We start from the raw sequence: 17,932 nt of genomic DNA, 5'->3' as shown, positions 1-17,932 counted from the left end.
AAAAATGTTCTGAGAGCCTCCCAAGCTCCAACCCAGTGGTACACAGGGGCTATTGATCTTGTTTGAAAGCCATTTGGTGATTAAATATGGACGCCAACACTGTGAGAGGAAAATATGTGTGAACGCCACCTGGGTCCATGTCTAATGTCCTCCGAAAATGTTTGCTTGTCTGCACATCCCGGAAAAGTTAACTTTAAGGTTTTTTGTTTTGTTTTGTTTTTTTTAAGTCAAAGTAAAGTTTGGGGTGTTTTCTTGTTGTTGTTGTTGTTTGTTTGTTTTTTTGTTTTGTTTGTTTTTAATTTCATTAAAAATCTGGGGTGTAGTTTGATCAGAGTTTCCATCACATTTTGTTGAAGTGGTCAAAAGCAAAGGGCTGATGAGTAGGCACCGGAAGCCAGCTGTGAAAACATTGTGAAACATTTGCAACACTGAGCAGCTCAGTTTGTTTTTCTAGTTTTATGAGCTTGGGTCTCTGTGGTGCAGTGGCGCTCTCCTGCTCCTGTCAGAGAGACTGTGTGTGGTTAAGTGTAGCCCTGCCTCTCTCTCTCTCTCTCTCTCTCTCTCTCTCTCTCTCTCTCTCTCTCTCTCTGGCTCCCTCTGTAGCTGCAGACGCGCTTTCACTGTCCACACTTTCTCCTGCTGTCTGCTGCGAGGAGCGCGGCTTCATTTGGTGTTTGTCAATTGAAAAAGCATGAAAGCCAGTTTTTGCTTTGGTTTGCCCACATGGTCCTTCCTCCTGTGTCTTCTGTCAGGTGAGTAACAAGCTAGCTACTATTTTAATGTGACATCTCACTCACTTGTTGCTTTACATAAACATGTTTAATAATATTGCATTATTAAAGTAAAAAAATTGTTATTTCTTTTAATTTAGGCTACCTGTACAACTGAAATACTATTTTAGATTAATTTAATGCTGTACACTTATAACTTCAACATTCTGGGACATCAGGATAAAAAATAATGCCTTTATGTAGCTGTGGTTATTCCTTTGAAGGGATGAGTGTGTTTTTCTTTACACTGAGGGGAATCTTAATCATAAATCAAGCCAACACAGCAGCATAAGTTAAAGGTAGCACCATCAGATTATGAAAAATAAATAAATAAAAACAGCTCTGGGTCTCTTTATGAGGTAAGTGAAAGCTTCTCTGGATTTGTGAGAGCTAACAAACATGATCATCTGGTAGTTTTTGTCAACCAGCTTAACACTTTGCAGTGACGCATATATGTCTGACCTTCTGCTCTGATGCAGGAGGCACATGTTCAGATGCGGAGCACAGGCTCTTCTCTGTGATATTCTCCAAGTACAACCAGTACATACGACCGGTGGAAAATGTGTCTGACCCAGTCATTGTTCAGTTCGAGGTGTCCATGTCACAGTTGGTCAAAGTGGTAAGTGGCCTACAAAGGTTTTTTTTTCACTGTTTCTGATGTCTATATTACCTTCGAGATATGGGCGGCTGCCTCATTACAGTCATTACATACATCATCCTGCTCGATGAGCAGTCATGACCTGAAAGAATAGGACTGACATAAAGACAGTGCTCAGTGTGGAGGGCATAACGCACTGATTTATGAAAGCTATTTCACAAGAAATAGGCTGCGCAGATGGATTTGAAGACTTTGGACAACAAAGTTTTAGAGAATGGGATTGTAGGGATGACATCTGAAACACCTGAGATACTCCCAGCCAGTGCACAGTAGCTCCTGGTGTGTTTAATACTGAGGAAAAGAAGGACAGTGTGGCTGTTTGTCTGGCCAAGACAAGATGGGAGATGTCAGCTGTCTGAGCACCTCTCGGTGTAGGCAGCCTCTATCACTCAATCACTGCCATGTCAGATGAGCACAGCTGGATTTGACAGCAGGTCCTGCTAGAGCCTGTTGACTGTGGCCCGGCGTGGCAGGCAGACGGCTCTCTCACTTGACTCAGACAGGGTGAGAGCAGACATCGATAATTAAGCAGAGAGGCTTGCATTTGACAAGGACGACAGCTTCATTCACAAAATGAAAAGCTTTGGCAGTCCCTCCGCATGTGTTGAAGGACAGGCTCATCATCTATTTTATTCCAGGCGTTTGACCAAAATCACCTGGTTATGTTGTGATCGAGATCTATAGATACTGTGTTATACCTGTCAAACTTATTTACATTCAAGCTATAATTTGTTCAAAGATGGGTACTGTTTGGATACTTAGCTAAGCATAAAGATTGAAAGCAGAGGAACATAGTTAGCATTGCTCTGTACAAAGTTAGCTATAGAAAAACATGTGCCTATCCCCTGTGCAACCATGTATAAAAATTTACACTTCAGTTTTGTATGAATTAGATAAATGAGATATCACAGCTTTAAAGAAGCTATAGATAGCTATAGCGTCATATTGAGAATTGTACAGATAACCTCATCTAACTTTTGACAAGAAATGTCGAACAGTCTCTCTTTCATCACAATATTCTATAAAAACAATACCAATATCTGCCAATCCGAGCCAAGGTTTGTTTTTGACAGTTTCAGTGGATTGTGCGAGATCTGACACCGTGAAGCCCATCTCAATTTGCTTTCCTTTGCCTGTGTATCAGTAATTGGAATAAATCAAAAGACCTTGATAAGTATTGAATACCTGTGTGGATCTAGAGAAGACAAAGAGATAAAGGATATTTTGTCACATTCTCCTTAACTCGGTTATTGTAGCAGGCTGCAGACTATTATTCCCTCTGCACACCTGGTGCTCCCGACCCAGATGCAATTGGTATTGGTCAGCATACACCATTTACAGCCAGGCTATATGAGCTCATTTAGACCATCAATAGCTCATCGGCCAGGCTTCCTCAGTCATCATCTTGCAATCAGGGATTGTACCACAGGCGCCCTGGGCTGCTTGAAGATGCCAGGACAGGTGACAGCGGGTTAAATTGGTAACAGTGTCCTTTAAAGAAATGGTTAGTTAGATGAGAAGATTATTACCACTCTCATGTCTGTCAATTAAATGTGTTGTCAGTTAGCCTAGTTTAGCATAAAGACTGGAAACAGCTAACCTTGCTCTATCCAGTGGTAGCAAAATGTGCATACCAGCAACTTTAATGCTCACTAACACGTCATATCCTGTTTGTTTATTACATACAAAAACCTGCGTGAACAAAAATTGTCTGTTAATAAGCCATAGAAAATATATCCAAGATTTTATTGTACATCATGTAGAAAAAAAAAAACACTGACTTCTAAATAAATCTACATCAGTTCTGACCCAGAACATATTTCTTTTGTGTCACTGCACTCACCAATTGATTTGATGATAAGGCATAGGATGCATGTCTTAGCTATCAAAGTATTTTAAAATCACCATTCTCCCAATCCAATAAAGATTGCCCTGAGGCCTTCTTCGGTGTACCTGTGCTCACCAGCCGTGTACAACCTCTCCAGGATACTGAATGGTCACATGAATGGGTAATGTTACGCACTGGGTCATGAGATTGGTTCATTCACGGTCTAAGTCACACACAAACCTGACCCGCACAGTTTTTGTCCCTCCCCCTGTTTAGTCCCTCTGCTCCACCTCTACAATTGAGCTGTTTGAATAAAAGTTAGGGTTGTGCTGCGACCTCCTGGCTCCAGCTGCCATGTGCGTTATGCTCCAGGCATAGAGGACTCAGGTGTGTCTCCCTGAATCCTCTTGTCCGGGACACACAGATGTCTGACCCTTCAGAAAGCATTTAAATTGGGTTATTGCTTGTGACAGTTCCAGTTTTAACTTCAAAATGTTGAGATTCATTTGGTTTTATTTGCTTAAATATCCTCATTGTCCATTCTGTCCTGTTTTCAGGATGAAGTCAATCAGATCATGGAGACCAATCTGTGGCTGAGACATGTAAGTTTATGGTGCATGACTGCAATTCGACCTCAAGCAAGGACATCAAGTATGGATCCAGCCTTCTGTCATACATGATTATTCAGGGCTAGACTGACAGGTTGAATTATTCATGGGAGGGAGCTTTTTAAACACATTGATCTATGTGGTTTTATTTTTTTTAAATCCAAAGGCACTGAGATTTCATGATCATTTTCACAATGTTTTTGAAATAATTTGACAGTGGTCTGGAATTTATCATACTTGCCATAATATTCCATAATAGTTATAATATTTATTTTGACACTATGAGAGAAACCTAAGCTTCAGCAGTAAGGTGAACCTAATTTAGCCCCATCTGTACGTCAAATGACTAAATGACTAAATGACGTACAGATGGGGCTAAATTAGGTTCATCTTACTGCTGAAGCTTAGGTTTCTCTCATAGTGTCAAAATAAATATTATAACTATTATATATATATATACTACGTCATAATCACATAGAACAAATCTACAACAAAAATAAAATTGCTGTATGGCTTGATGGGTTTATCATTTACTAGTCTCTCATGGTGCCTCTGTTCAGATACATAGTGCAGTTTTGAATGAAATACAACAAGGCAGTACCACAGCTCCCACATAACAAGAGCTGAGCGAGTACTCATCTATGCTGGAGCCATGTTCATGCGAAAGGGTTGAACTGCAATTGCTCTTTGGTTCTTGAGAGGTGAAGCACTGTCTCACATATTTCAATGTCATCTGTTGTTTTAGAGTCTCTGCAGTTATACAAAGGTACATTTCCCCCACTGTCCACCCTCATGCTACGATGTACTCTAGATTCTTACTGTTTCTTAATTGAGTGGGATTTTTACAGCTCTCTGAGGTTGCTTTACTATTGTTACTTTATGAGTCTCATGAGGATCACTGGCTGTCCTAAAGAGAGGGTCAAAAACAGTGGCCAAAAGGTCCATAAAACACATGGTAAACTGTGGTGCATCTCCTCACATGCATATTGTATAAGCTCTGCTTAAATGCATAGTTGGTGATGATGACTTCTCATAGTTTTTAGAGACATGTTACAAAAAAGTGTATTTAAAATCTAAGAGGAACAACTGCTACTGTCTTATATTATACTTTAATATTATACTGTTTTGTTGCTGTATAAAGCAGTTTCTTAGTGTAAACCACCAAAATTAAAAGGTGGCATCTTGCTTTTGTGTTTGTTAGAGGAGACATGTTGCTCAGCATGTCGTAAGATAACATGAAAAAGAATCACTATCACTATCAGCAACTACTGGATGGATTATCATGAAATTTGGTACATTCAGAGCTGCTAGCATGGCTGTAGGCAATTAGTGTCATTATACTGTAGATTGCTGCTGATTTTCTATTTGGTATTATCTAGGTATATGTATTTTATATACTATAGATCATATATTTTGTCTTTGAGTCAATATTGGGGAAGTTTGGGAGTATGCCTACTGAAATCTCTATGTTTTGGCTGAATGAATAGTTCTTTCATTGAATTGAGAAATTCTTAATCAACTTCACCATGTGTGACCTGAACTCAATTCAGATTTCTGTAGAAAACCAACTTTATCATGTTAACAGAGGACTTGTTCATTTTCAGTTTTCAATTCGGGAGATTGATATTCCTTTGATATAGATATTGATATTGATAAGTGTTTGCTCTTGTGGTTTCAAAGTTTTGTTTGACATGTAATTTCTTTGACCAGTTTTTAGTGTAGATTAATCATTGTTTTGTTTTTCAGGTCTGGAATGACTACAAACTGAGATGGAATCCAAAAGATTTTGGAGGTGTTGAGTTTATCCGAGTGCCGTCCAACAGGATATGGAAGCCAGACATTGTGCTGTACAACAAGTGAGGATAACAACAGTTTAAAAATCTGGCTCAACATTTTTATTGATTGTTACAATACAATAAAGGATCACAATGACAAACGGTATAAGTTCATATGGGTCATTTTTTGTCTTGCATAGTCTTAAGGGAGAGTACAAGGAACATCAGAGGGAGAGGCTGCAATTTACTGAATCTTTTTTGATTAATATCTCCATGACACAATAGTCAATTGTTTATATCCCTCAATTTAATCTCCAATGACTCATCTGTCTGTGCCCTTCTACTTCAACCTTCACTTTGTCTTCCTCTTTTCTTCTCTCACTCTGCCTCTCTTTCTCTCTCTACAGTGCAGTTGGAGATTTCCAGGTTGATGATAAAACAAAGGCCTTGCTTCGTTATAATGGTGACGTCACCTGGATCCCTCCAGCCATATTCAAGAGCTCCTGCAAGATTGACGTCACTTACTTCCCCTTCGACTACCAAAATTGCACCATGAAATTCGGCTCCTGGACATACGACAAGGCAAAGATCGATCTGGTGCTTATTGGCTCCACCATCAACCTGAAGGACTTCTGGGAGACCGGCGAGTGGATGATCATTGACGCTCCTGGTTACAAACATGACATTAAGTACAACTGCTGCGAGGAAATCTACACAGATATCACCTACTCTTTGTACATCCGCCGCCTGCCTCTTTTCTACACTATCAATATGATCATCCCCTGCCTGCTCATCTCCTTCCTCACCGTGCTCGTCTTCTATCTGCCGTCTGATTGTGGTGAGAAGGTCACTCTGTGTATCTCTGTCCTGCTTTCTCTAACTGTCTTCCTGTTGGTTATAACTGAGACCATCCCCTCCACTTCACTAGTCATTCCCCTGATTGGTGAGTACCTCCTCTTCACCATGATCTTTGTCACCCTCTCTATTGTCATTACTGTTTTTGTGTTGAACGTCCACTACCGCACTCCAAAGACACACACCATGCCCTGCTGGGTGCGGAGTGTCTTCCTGGGACTGCTGCCCAGGGTGATGTTCATGACCAGGCCAGGGAGGGACCTTGAGAAGGTGGCTGGTAGCGTTCAAACGTTGCATTCGAGACCCTGTGCCATTCATTCATCAGGCACTTTGCAGAAGCAGCACAAACCTCAGGCCCTGGCCTCCAGTGTGGTATCCAGCCTGATGAATCGCCAGCGGCTTTTCAACAACACAGAGCTATCCAACCTCAATAACTTGAGTGTAGACCCAGGCAAAGGGGCAGGGACTGGGCTCTTGTGCTGCGAGGGCCGCTGCAACTGTTGCTGGCACCAGAGATCCAGCAAACTTCCTGCGGACTCTGGGGGAGGGAGTGGAGGACTGGGATGCCTCGGCCCGCTAACTGGAGGCAGTGCTGTTGGGGTGGGAGGAGGGAGTCAGTGCTCCAGCTCCGAGTCTCTGGATGGAGGAATAATGTCCCTGTTGCCGCTCTCTCCTGAGGTCAGGGAGGCTATTGAGAGCGTCAAATACATAGCAGAGAACATGAGACTACAAAATGAAGCAAAAGAGGTGAGTACAAATAATCATATCAGAAAACTATAGTGTTTATTGGAAATCAGCTTTCAAGAAACTATGACAATGTCACCATATCCCTGAAAGTGTTTTCACTGTGATTCTCTCACAGGTTCAGGATGACTGGAAGTATGTTGCCATGGTAATCGACAGGATCTTCCTGTGGGTTTTTGTCCTCGTGTGTATCCTGGGAACAGCTGGCCTCTTCCTCCAGCCTCTATTACTTGGGGAAGACATTTGAGTCTGTTTGATAAAACTTAATACTCCAGACTGTTGAGCTGCACAGTATTTGTTTCATATAAGATTTTCGCCATGGCTCCGAGAGGGAAAATAGAGTTGATCCAAAGTCAAGAAGAAAACTGTGTCTGCCAGAAGCTGATGCAAAAGGGTTCAGTGTTTATTTTTCATTGATAGATTTGTTCCTTTTTTTTTTGACAAAATTGCTTAAGAAGTCTCAGATTCTGAGGACCTGGCTAACAAACAACGGCAACCAAGGTGTCCATAAAATCATTTCATTGTGTGAAAATAAAATTTGAAGTAAATGGCAATACAATATGTATTGCAACACTCCAAAACTTGGATGAAACATGATGCTGGTGCCCTAAACAAATACACCAGCCTACTGATGTAAATAATATTTGCTGAGTCAAACATCTGAAATGTATGTTTTGATGAGTAAATAAATGGTACAGTCATTATGTTAATCAACATCTATCCCCAAATGCACCCATTATGCTCCCAGGAATCTCAGTATCTCATTAACCATGTTTCCATGACAAGGTAACTGCCTCCCAAGGAATTATGTAGAATTTATTGAGTGCCATACGCAAAATAAAAATGTGTTTACAGAGATAAACTGTTAAGCATTTAACATGAATTTCCATGTGTCTGAGAACCAAGCAAGGATGTTGACTGTGTTCAAACAGTGACATCGTGTGGTTATTCTTTGAAACTACAAGTGGTAATAATTCTTCCTGGCTGCTTTAAAGGGATAGTTCACCCATTTTATCATAACCTGTCTTGTGACAAACTGTATTCCCAGTTGTAAATTACTTGAAATTTGAAACTTTAAAAATCTCAAATGCATTAAGAGAGTTGCTGTTTGATTTTGTTCAGATTATTCTGGACAATGTGGTGATTTATGAAAACATCCAGAATGTAGTGAACTGTGAATATATTTGCATATGCCCTGAAAGTTTTTGATGTGTAAAGAAACAGTAGATATAAATAATTTAGGCCTGTTTTACTTACATATTTATGTAAATAAATCAAAATAGTTATAGATAGAGAATGGATAAGTATTAGATGGTGGTTTCTTTGAGATACCAAATATTTCTGATACTGGAAACAAAAGCTGTAGGATGTAGATGTAATTTCAAAGAGACCACCAAGGCTCTGATTATAACTCTATTTCACATCCTCCAAGCCCATGGAGCTAACTCAGCTTATTGGATCACAATCAATACAGAAAGCAAGTGATGAAGGAGCTTATTGGCTTCCTGGCCAAAATACAATTTTCTATTCCTAATGAAAAGGATGTGCAGAATGTCTTAACAGCTCAGTGCACATAGAGTACCACAAGTCTTAAAAATAAATATATGGTGCAATTGAAAAACACTGAATCCCTGCACTTCTGACACTTCACGTGAAGTCAAACTTCATGTCTAACTGTGCTGAAAGAGTCGAAGCACCCTGCCCAGGGTCTGCCCATCACTGTGTGTTTCTTATTATGCAACTAAAAATCAGAGCAGATGGCAAGTTATGTGATTACAAGGAAATGCAGCCCATATTAATTGAATGCTGGCAGGGAAGCACAGACAGATACTTTAGTAGCGCTCTGTCACATCTGATAAGAACGCCTGGCTAATGAATTTAATTAAAGCTCACTCGGAACTTGTGGCTGATCTGCAGGGGATCTCCCAAACAGTATAAGGATAATAAGTATGAAATAAAAGAGTTTTTAAAGGTATCCATGAATAGGAGGTTACATCCTGCAAAAACTGACTACAAACAGGACAAGAGGCAACAAAAATGAAAAAGATGTTAAGGGAAGCTAATGTTCAGTCCTACATATTCTAAAAAGGAAGAGTACAATTGTTTTAAGAAGACTATCTGGTGACTTTTATTTTCTTGCCAACAATTGTTTTCAAATATCATAAGCCACCACGGAGTCATTATCATTTCTGCATGTGCACTCTCTCAGCTTTCTGTAGGTGTAGACAATAACCTGAGAGGTGCCTGTGCAGGGTTTCAAAAGGTATGCTGTGGAGGCTGTCTCTGGGTGTCACATAATTGTACATACAATCACCATTCTCCTGTGTATTGACAAAAATATGCATTTAAATACTTAATTGTTTGTATTTATAATTGAGTGAATTTTTGCACGTAAATTAAAGAGGGCAGGTTTCTTTTTTTTTTTTCTTCAGGGTGCCCTTGCAAAGCAGGTCGTAAGCTAACGGTGAGCTTTCATTGATGAGATGAGATGTTTGTTCTGCCATGTCGCAATTATCAGTCCAATGTTTGTCTCTGTTTCAATAAATGAATTTTGCAGATATTTTTCCTGTGAGGGTCCTGTCCCAACAGAAAATGATAAGCAAGAACAGTGACCTTCATGTAACGCGAAGCACATTCGGGTTTAGAAACACCCTGTGGTTTATATATATTTATGTGAGGATGGCCTTGGAATCAGTAAAATGGTGCAGAAGCAAGATCAAAATGATACAACCTTCAACATGTACAAAATCAGTCGTCAACACAGTGGAAAATACAGCTGTGGTTACTTCAAAATAGAGTATTCACCCACTGAAGTAGCTACGAAAGGACACAGCATCATCCAGATTCTGGTTATAGGTAAGTATTTTCATTACTATTAAAGCATCATGTCAGGCATATTTCTTTCCACTCATTTTCTGCTTCTGCCATGCAGCCAATTTTCTGCCTGCAGATATATCAGTAGCCGAGCCATCCACTGTCGGTGAGGGAGACAACTTTGAATTCAGATGTTCTGTCTCTGACACCCTGCAAATACCTGGTGAATGTCAACTCATCCAGTCCTCCCTAAGGAATGAGTCCATCTTCTAAGTGCAAGCGTTCAGTGTCACCTGGATGGAGTCGACTTTCACCACCGAGGATGCCGTCATGAGGGATTCAGGTCATTACAGTGTGTGTGTGGTGCTGCTGTCGAAATTCATCCCAGAACATGAAAATATCAAAATAATTCAATATAGCTCAAGGTCAAAGGTGATGATGCCAACACCTCATGGATATAAAACACAACAAAAACAGGATTCAAACTTTACTGTTTGTTTAATATGTGAAGTGCTTTGATTTTTAAATGGTAAAAATCTTTTGTAACATGGTAATGTTCATAATGTTTTTCTTTCCAATGAGGTTGATTCAAGGACTAATTGACTCTTGCGGAGTGATAACACTGATGATATTACTGGGCCTGTGGTGGATCATAAACAAACAGGGCTGGATGATTGGAGAAAACTCAAAGGGCAAATTGTGGATCACAAAGTTGTACAGTTATTAACTAACAAGCTGAAACAAAGAAGAAATAAAATAGTGTTTAGATGTAACTTTTATTTTGTTTGACACTAGCTTTTGCCATCAACCACATTTGTATTGAACTGAATTTGAACATAGAGTTTGTGTTTTCTTATAGCGCAGTGAGTCAGCAGGCCAACACAGACATAGTGGTGGAAGAGGTGGAAGAGACAAAGGAAGAGGATCTGGAAGCACAAGACATGCTGAAAATGAAGTTACTGTAAAGACATACTCTGGGGAAATTACAATTAAATCACCAATGATGACTTAGAAAGAAAACATTATCTAGCTGAAACAAAATAAAACATCATTAAAGGTGGAGTCAGTAGTGCTGGAGAAAGACTGCTTTGAACAGCAAAACAAAGACACCGCTTCCTTTAATGCTCCTTCAGAAGCTCCACCCCGCTAATTCATGGATGCTCATTCCCAAAGCAACGACATAATGGTGGTATCCAGAGCATCTTATATAGTGTGGAGGTGGATACTCTTCCTCATAGCTGAAGCAAAAGAAACTTTATAAAATGTCATCAAACAGATGATATGCACACAAACACAGCATCATATACACAGCACAGTAAACACTAGAGAGAGTTAGTTGTTAACCTTGTATTTACAAAACAACAGTGACAGAAGAGCAAACAGGGAAGGTAACGTTACCTGGCATAGCATGTCTAGTCATGCATCCAACCAAATAAATAGCAAACTTGTGTTACTAGGTCTTTGTGGCAATAAAACCTTTTGCACATTGTACAGATAAATAAAATAATGTAGAGCAAATAACACAACAGCCAACTGTGCAGTTGCTGCTGCCAAGCCAACATGCAGAGAAGACGAAACTGTTTCCCATAGTCAGCACACCAGACATCCCAGTCGGTGTCTAGTGCCCTACCACATCAGTCAGCTGATTTACAAAATAGAACTGTTATTAAAGTTAGTAAAGTCTTTATGTTTTTATCAGTCTCCTCAGTCTCTGTCCCAGACACCTGTGGCTGTCAGACAGCCTCACCAATGTTGACGGGCCTCCTTGCCCTTGCCTGATCATAGCATTTCCAATATTTGTTCTTCTTACCTTCTCCTCTTTGCTTGTTACCTGGCCATCTCTCTATTTTGACAATGCAATTATATTGTGGAGTATATTCAATTCAATTCAATTCAGTTCAATTTTATTTGTATAGCGCCAAATCATAATATACATTATCTCAAGGCACTTTACAGGGCAAGGTCAAGACCTTACTTTGTTACAGAGAAAAACCCAACAGTTCCCACAAAGAGCAAGCGCTTGGCAACAGGGGGGAGGAAAAACTCCCTTTTAACAGGAAGAAACCTCCAACAGAACCGGGCTCAGGGTGGGCGGCCATCTGCCTCGACCGGTTGGGTTTAGGAGGAGATAAAAAAGAGGGGGTGGGGGGAGGAGAGAGGAGAAAAGAGAGAGAGAGACCAGGAACAGCTGTGTAGTTAATGGTGTTATCAATAATAATGACAGGTAACAGTGGTTAATAGTAATGATGAGTAGTGGTGGATCTGGATCCTGCTGCTCCAGAGGCAGAGAGACCTGCAGAATGAGGACAGAGAGAGGGAGAGAGAGGAGAAGCACAAACTACGGGAGAGAAAAAAAATACAAAGTTAATGGCATAAAGTAATCGAGAGAGAGAGAGAGAGAGAGACAGAGATAGAGAGAGAGCGCCCAGTGAATCATGGGAATCCCCCAGCAGTCTAGCTCTATAGCAGCATAACTAAGGGATGGGTCAGGACACACCCGAGCCAGCCCTAACTATAAGCTTTACTAAACAGGACAGTTTTAAGCCTGATCTTAAAGGTAGAGTATATGCCACCATCACACCGCTGATAGAAATTTCTTCTATGCGTTCAACTTCACCTCTGGTCTCTGCACCGGTTTCTTGTCTGCAATCTCACAATAACTTCCATTCAGAATTTGCTAGATTTACCATCTCTCACTCCCACGTCCACCTTTAACCCATCTCCATCCTCACTGTTTCTGGCCCTTGTCCCTTGTATGCACAAGCATAAACTTGACTTGCTGGAATTTTCTTTATTTCCCATTTACAGAGCCAAGGCTGCCTAGGAACACCTGATTTTTTCTTTCAGCACACATACAGAAGAGACATCCAGCAGACCATGAGGAGATATGAACTGAATTTGATAAAAAGTTTATTAGATTACAATCCCTGATAATGCTGTTTGCTGGGGCTATAATTATCTTCATCACTACATGTCTTGTGCTAATTTCTCTGTGACTTTCTATAGCGCAGTTTAAATCCATTATATTTAATTGTTGATAAGAATAACATATACAAAGACATAAAGTGATAGAATGGGGAAGAAAAAAATGAACCCGTTTGAAAATAAGAATAATAAAAATGTAAATAACACATTAATGTTATCATCTTAAAAGCCAATACACAGTATGATGCTGCCTTGTCACATCAGCAGATTTCTATGTTCATGAGTTCAGTGCATCTCACAGGAAAACCATATCTTTATTAGTAGCAGCATGGCCCATAGTGTTTTGTCTAATTCACATAATGTTTTCGCTAATTCTGTTATGCAACACGTTAAACAGAAGAGGCAAAACCAAGAAGAAATGCAAGTGTCTAGAAAGAGATAACATGTATCTTTTATTTTGAATATGTGGCAATGATTCAAAATTGTAGCTGTATGATTAAGAATCCATGTCTCCATCTTTGTATTCTCACTGTGTAATGATTAAACACTGTCTAATCAGTAGATGCCTGCATTCACCATTAACCTAGAGTGCCCTTATGAAAGTTCGACCCGAGAGTTGAATGACCTTCTGTGGGCAGACAGTCGCTGTCAGTGGCACTGACTGTAATGACTGCTTCTGCTTGATGAGCTACCAATCAACTGAAGCATCCAATATGTTTGTCAGTGCTGCTCCCTCTCTCATTACTGCTGCGGTCCTGAGGGAAATACATCTGAGGAGCAGATAGAAAGAATGGAGCTGCTGCTTTGTCACTAAAAATGGGGGCTGCTGTCTGCCACAGTGTCTTTTCTGATACTACCACTAGGGGAAGCCAAAGTCGTAAATATAATATTCAACTGGCATATAGTGGGTTTGAGTTCATGTTAACTGTTTTACTAATTTGAGCTGGAAATATATCTGCCATGTTTTTTTCACCATAATTTCTCATTCTGAACATGTACCATGTATGTACCATAACATATCAGAACATTTCCTTGGAAGGAAAAACTATCCACCATATTCGGCTGAAAAATGTAACAAGTTTCTTTCTGCATTGAAAACAAATCTATATTGTGTCACACTAGTATCACACTAGTATTCACCCTTCCCTTCCTTGGAAGAGGCCAGCCGATTCTCATTGTTATATAACCAGCCATTATCGCAGTATTGCAAAGCTCTGATATGCAACCCAGTCATAATCCCCCTGCTGCACCTCAAACTTAAATGGAGAATGTATTTTTGTTTTGAGAAAATGTAATGAATTGATGCTGTTGAAGACATCTTTAAATGAAATAACAAAAACTGAGAGATGGTATTTTAAATAACCTCTTTTTTGTTAACTGACCTAAAATCTTAAACAACATGATGGTATGTTTAGTGGAAAGAGCAGGATAGAGTTCAGCCACTTGTCATTTTTTATTGGTTTTTCTTTTCATGCATTTCTCAAGACAAACATATCTGAGAAGTACAAGTGGCAGAACAGTAATCATGGCAACAGTAGCCAGAAAAGACAGAAGTACATCTAGAGAGTAGTAGGAATACCAGGGCAGTCTGTAGGACTCTGTCCTCAGGTGAGCTGCACCTTTGTGTCTCATGACAAACTCTATCCAGAAGAGGGCGTTGTCGAGCGGCTTCACTGGCTGATCTCTGTGCAGCCTGGAGAGTCTCTGCATGTTCATCCTGTAGGAGGGCTCAGTCAGGACTTCCTCTATGGCCTCCAGGAAGTTGTTGTCTTTGTCCACTGTAGCTAATGTAAGGATCTTAGCCCCTCCTCTCTCCTTCAGTCGCAGCAGATTGTCGTACTGGTCAAAAAACAAGGGTAGACCCACGACTGGGACTCCATGATAAATAGCTTCTTGAACTCCATTTGTTCCCCCATGAGCCACAAATAGTTTAATCTTTGGATGTCCTAGGAGGTCATTCTGTGGCATCCAGTCCACCAGTAAAGTGTTGTTGCCCAGAGTGGCTGGTCTGTCACCTTTATGCTTCCAGATGACTTTCTGGGGTAATTTAGCAAAAGCTGCAGCGATCTCATTTGTCATGTCAGCAGGAAGTTCACTCACAAAAGTCCCCAGAGACATGATGATGACTCCATGTTCTCCAGAACTCTGCACAAACTCCTCCAGGTGTTGAGGCAGAGGTTTTGCAGGTTTACACTGAAACCCTCCAATGTACACAACATTGGGCATGGTGGGACGTGGATACTCAAACACAAAGTCCACCCTCATCAGCCACAGGTCTGCTCCTTGTAATAAGTCACTGTATCTGACTTTTGGGCCAAAGAACTCATTACAAACACTTTGATACTGAGGGTCAATTAAGAATATATCTTGAGCTTGCCAAATGACATAGAAAATTAGATTTTTGACTCTCTGTATGAAACTCATTCTGTCTGACAGCCCCGAGCCAGTTATTGGGATATAAGATAAAGGAGAAGGCGCAATGGCCAAATGTCCCTCTCCGCTAGTTATCCATCGCACATTATAGACCAGAGGCAGCTTAAGAGCGTGAGCCAACATTATACCTGCACCCCATGCTGGGTCAGTAAGAACCAGGTCATATTTTCTCTTCTTTAAACTGTTCATCAAGTCTTTATCTTTAAACATGATAGTTGCCATTTTGCACATTATTCTATGTATGTTAGACATTGCAGTAAACATCTCGACCTGCAAACTCGCAAAACTCATAGCAGAGCTCTCCCCCCTTTCTATGTCAATGATCTTTTTCAGGATCAGGTTAATAAAGTCACGATTAAAGGCTTCAGTGACAGGAACTGTGATTGTCTTGTAGTGTGGAGAGTCATCCTTGATATACCAGCTTTTACTGGTTCGTACCACATCAACAGAGTGTCCTCGAGAGTGGAGAGCTTTGATCATGATATCCATGTTCACCCAGTGGCTTCCCTCTAAAGGAACGATCAAAATCTTGCCCCCATGACATATTCTCAATGTGAAGAACACAACGGATAAAAGGAGAATAAATGTTTTTGTACATCCATCAGGTGGCATCTTGAACCTGAAAGAAGAGTAAATATACTCACAACATAATTCAGGGTGTCTCTGGGTGACACACTTGACCTAAATGCTATAAAAGTACATTTAAATAGTCTTTTTTCAATTCAGGTTTTCCTTTGACAGAGGAGAATTTAATAACATGCAAGACCAAGCTTTAACATACCTGTTTTACATGAAGTAGCCCAGAGCGTGCATATGCTTATTCCTTAGATGTCGGTGTGAAACTGGGTACCAGAGAAGGCATAACTACAAATTTCAGGAAAGCTTTCATAAGTGGATTATCAATAAGCTTTTCTTTGGGCCTCTCTACAGGAATGAAGAACAATGTGATCTCTTTATTGAAGCTGTGGGCAGAATTGTGTGACAGCTGCTTACTTGTACTGCCATGTGTGAATTCAGTTGCAGATGCGTTTCTTTAAATGTATGCAGCCTGCAATCGCACTCTGCGTAAAGGAGGATTTTCAAAGGTACGCTCATACAATATCACCTAGACAATGTAAATCCTTTGATCCTTTGGGAAAGACCTAATGTGGTCCAAATAATATTGTGTGTTATTAAAATTACAGTAACATACTGGCAACAATGAAAATGAATCACAGTATTACTTTTACTATTATATACTTTTACAATAACTATTACAGCAAAACTCAACCTTTGCAGAAAAAGAAGCTGAAGACAGATGGATTTCTTACAAAACATGATTTACTGGCTTAAAGTCCTGAGATTTTCCAAAGTCCTCACTAACAGTGGACATGCAGACAATTAATTTGAACCTTAAGGTCTGGATGGTTTCTGCCCTTACTTCAAGCCTTTTAAAAACATAATATTTACTATCCTAATGTACTTAAACAATACAGTATAGTATATACATATAGTGTACTTTAGTGTAACTTTATTAGGTCCAAGAAAAATAAACTTTATGTAATGGTTTTAAAAGGTTTTATGAGCACAAGAGCCATACAACTTTCAAAGAACATGCAGGGTAGCTAATCCTTAAGACTAAAAAGAATCTAACATATGGAGTAATGAGGGTTCAGTTGTCAAGAGTAATTCAAATCCTAATGGAAGCTGGTGAGTGGTGACCTATCCCCCCTCACAATATTATCAACGAGCAAACCTTTCAAGCTATTTGAATAGTTTTTAATGGCAGTATTCTATCAGTGCAAGAATTTTGTACTTTATGGCTAATTCATCATCAGCAGAAATACCGTCCTAACAAGAATGTACTCTGTAAAATAAAAAGACAAAACTAAAATTCAAATGCTGCATGCAAGCATCTAAAGCAGAATACAAAATCCAAGTCATGGTATCATGGTAAACGTTTTGGTATATTTTGTCAGCTAATGTATGCTAAACCAAGCTTCTTCCTGCCAAGGGGTTCCTGCTGTTCTCCTTCCTTATTTTTCTTGTTACTGCCCAGTTAGTCTTTGTCTGTGTTTGTATGTCTGTGTGTTGCTGGGCGTGGCCTTCTGGACTCCTGTTCAAGCGGGAACCTCCGCTTGAACAGGAAATGACCACTTGAGGCTGGCTCCAAAAGTGAGTCAATCCCCATGGACTGCATATTAAAATGCCCAACTTCACACCAGAAATAAACATGTTGACAGTCTGGTACAATAAATAATTTTGGTCTCTATAGCTAATTTACCCCTTCATGACAACTGTGCATGGGGTGAATTTTTATATAACTCAACTGTGTACATTTATTAAGGCTTAAAGTTATGCATAATTGAGGGTGTGGCAGCTTTGGGGGACAGATGGGTGCCATCACAGTCTGCTAGCTGTCTGCTCGGCCTCACCTCAGCGAATTCAAGTCACTGACTATGACCTCTCGGTCATTTGTGGTGATTTTTCATGCAAATATCAGACAAATAACACAGCTGTTGTTAGTCAACTAACAGCTGTGC

At 40.1% G+C, this 17,932-nt stretch overlaps 2 protein-coding genes across 2 annotated transcripts; one reads left to right on the top strand and one right to left on the bottom strand.

The window, feature by feature from the left end:
- The first annotated feature begins 629 nt into the window (after window positions 1-629).
- On the top strand, window positions 630-9,629 carry chrna3 (cholinergic receptor, nicotinic, alpha 3). The gene is made up of 6 exons (XM_071490044.1): window positions 630-752; window positions 1,250-1,389; window positions 3,814-3,858; window positions 5,611-5,720; window positions 6,047-7,241; window positions 7,357-9,629. The coding sequence occupies exons 1-6, from the start codon at window positions 692-694 to the stop codon at window positions 7,483-7,485; spliced, it is 1,680 nt and encodes a 559-aa protein (XP_071346145.1). The 5' UTR covers window positions 630-691; the 3' UTR covers window positions 7,486-9,629.
- Window positions 9,630-14,411: 4,782 nt separating this feature from the next.
- LOC139627658 (UDP-glucuronosyltransferase 2B17-like) lies at window positions 14,412-17,922 on the bottom strand. Its single transcript, XM_071488652.1, has 2 exons — window positions 16,192-17,922; window positions 14,412-16,029 (listed from the first exon to the last, which is right to left on the bottom strand). Exon 2 carries the CDS (start codon window positions 16,020-16,022, stop codon window positions 14,424-14,426), a length of 1,599 nt encoding a protein of 532 aa, XP_071344753.1. The 5' UTR covers window positions 16,023-16,029; window positions 16,192-17,922; the 3' UTR covers window positions 14,412-14,423.
- Window positions 17,923-17,932: the final 10 nt, after the last annotated feature.

The sequence above is a fragment of the Trachinotus anak genome, unplaced genomic scaffold (genome assembly GCF_046630095.1).
Source record: "Trachinotus anak isolate AG129_WGS33_773 ecotype Australia unplaced genomic scaffold, CSIRO_AGI_Tana_v1 ptg000011l, whole genome shotgun sequence".
Lineage (NCBI taxonomy): Eukaryota > Metazoa > Chordata > Actinopteri > Carangiformes > Carangidae > Trachinotus > Trachinotus anak.
The sequence above is the reverse complement of the archived record's forward strand: the minus strand, read 5'-3'. Positions and strand labels throughout refer to the sequence as shown.

Bases quoted from the DNA above. Each gene is read 5' to 3' on its own strand.
- chrna3 (XM_071490044.1), top strand. From the start codon at position 692: ATGAAAGCCAGTTTTTGCTTTGGTTTGCCCACATGGTCCTTCCTCCTG. The intron at 753-1,249 runs GTGAGTAACAAG...GCTCTGATGCAG, and splicing joins CCTCCTGTGTCTTCTGTCAG to GAGGCACATGTTCAGATGCG. The intron at 3,859-5,610 runs GTAAGTTTATGG...TTTGTTTTTCAG, and splicing joins CCAATCTGTGGCTGAGACAT to GTCTGGAATGACTACAAACT.
- LOC139627658 (XM_071488652.1), bottom strand. From the start codon at position 16,022: ATGCCACCTGATGGATGTACAAAAACATTTATTCTCCTTTTATCCGTT.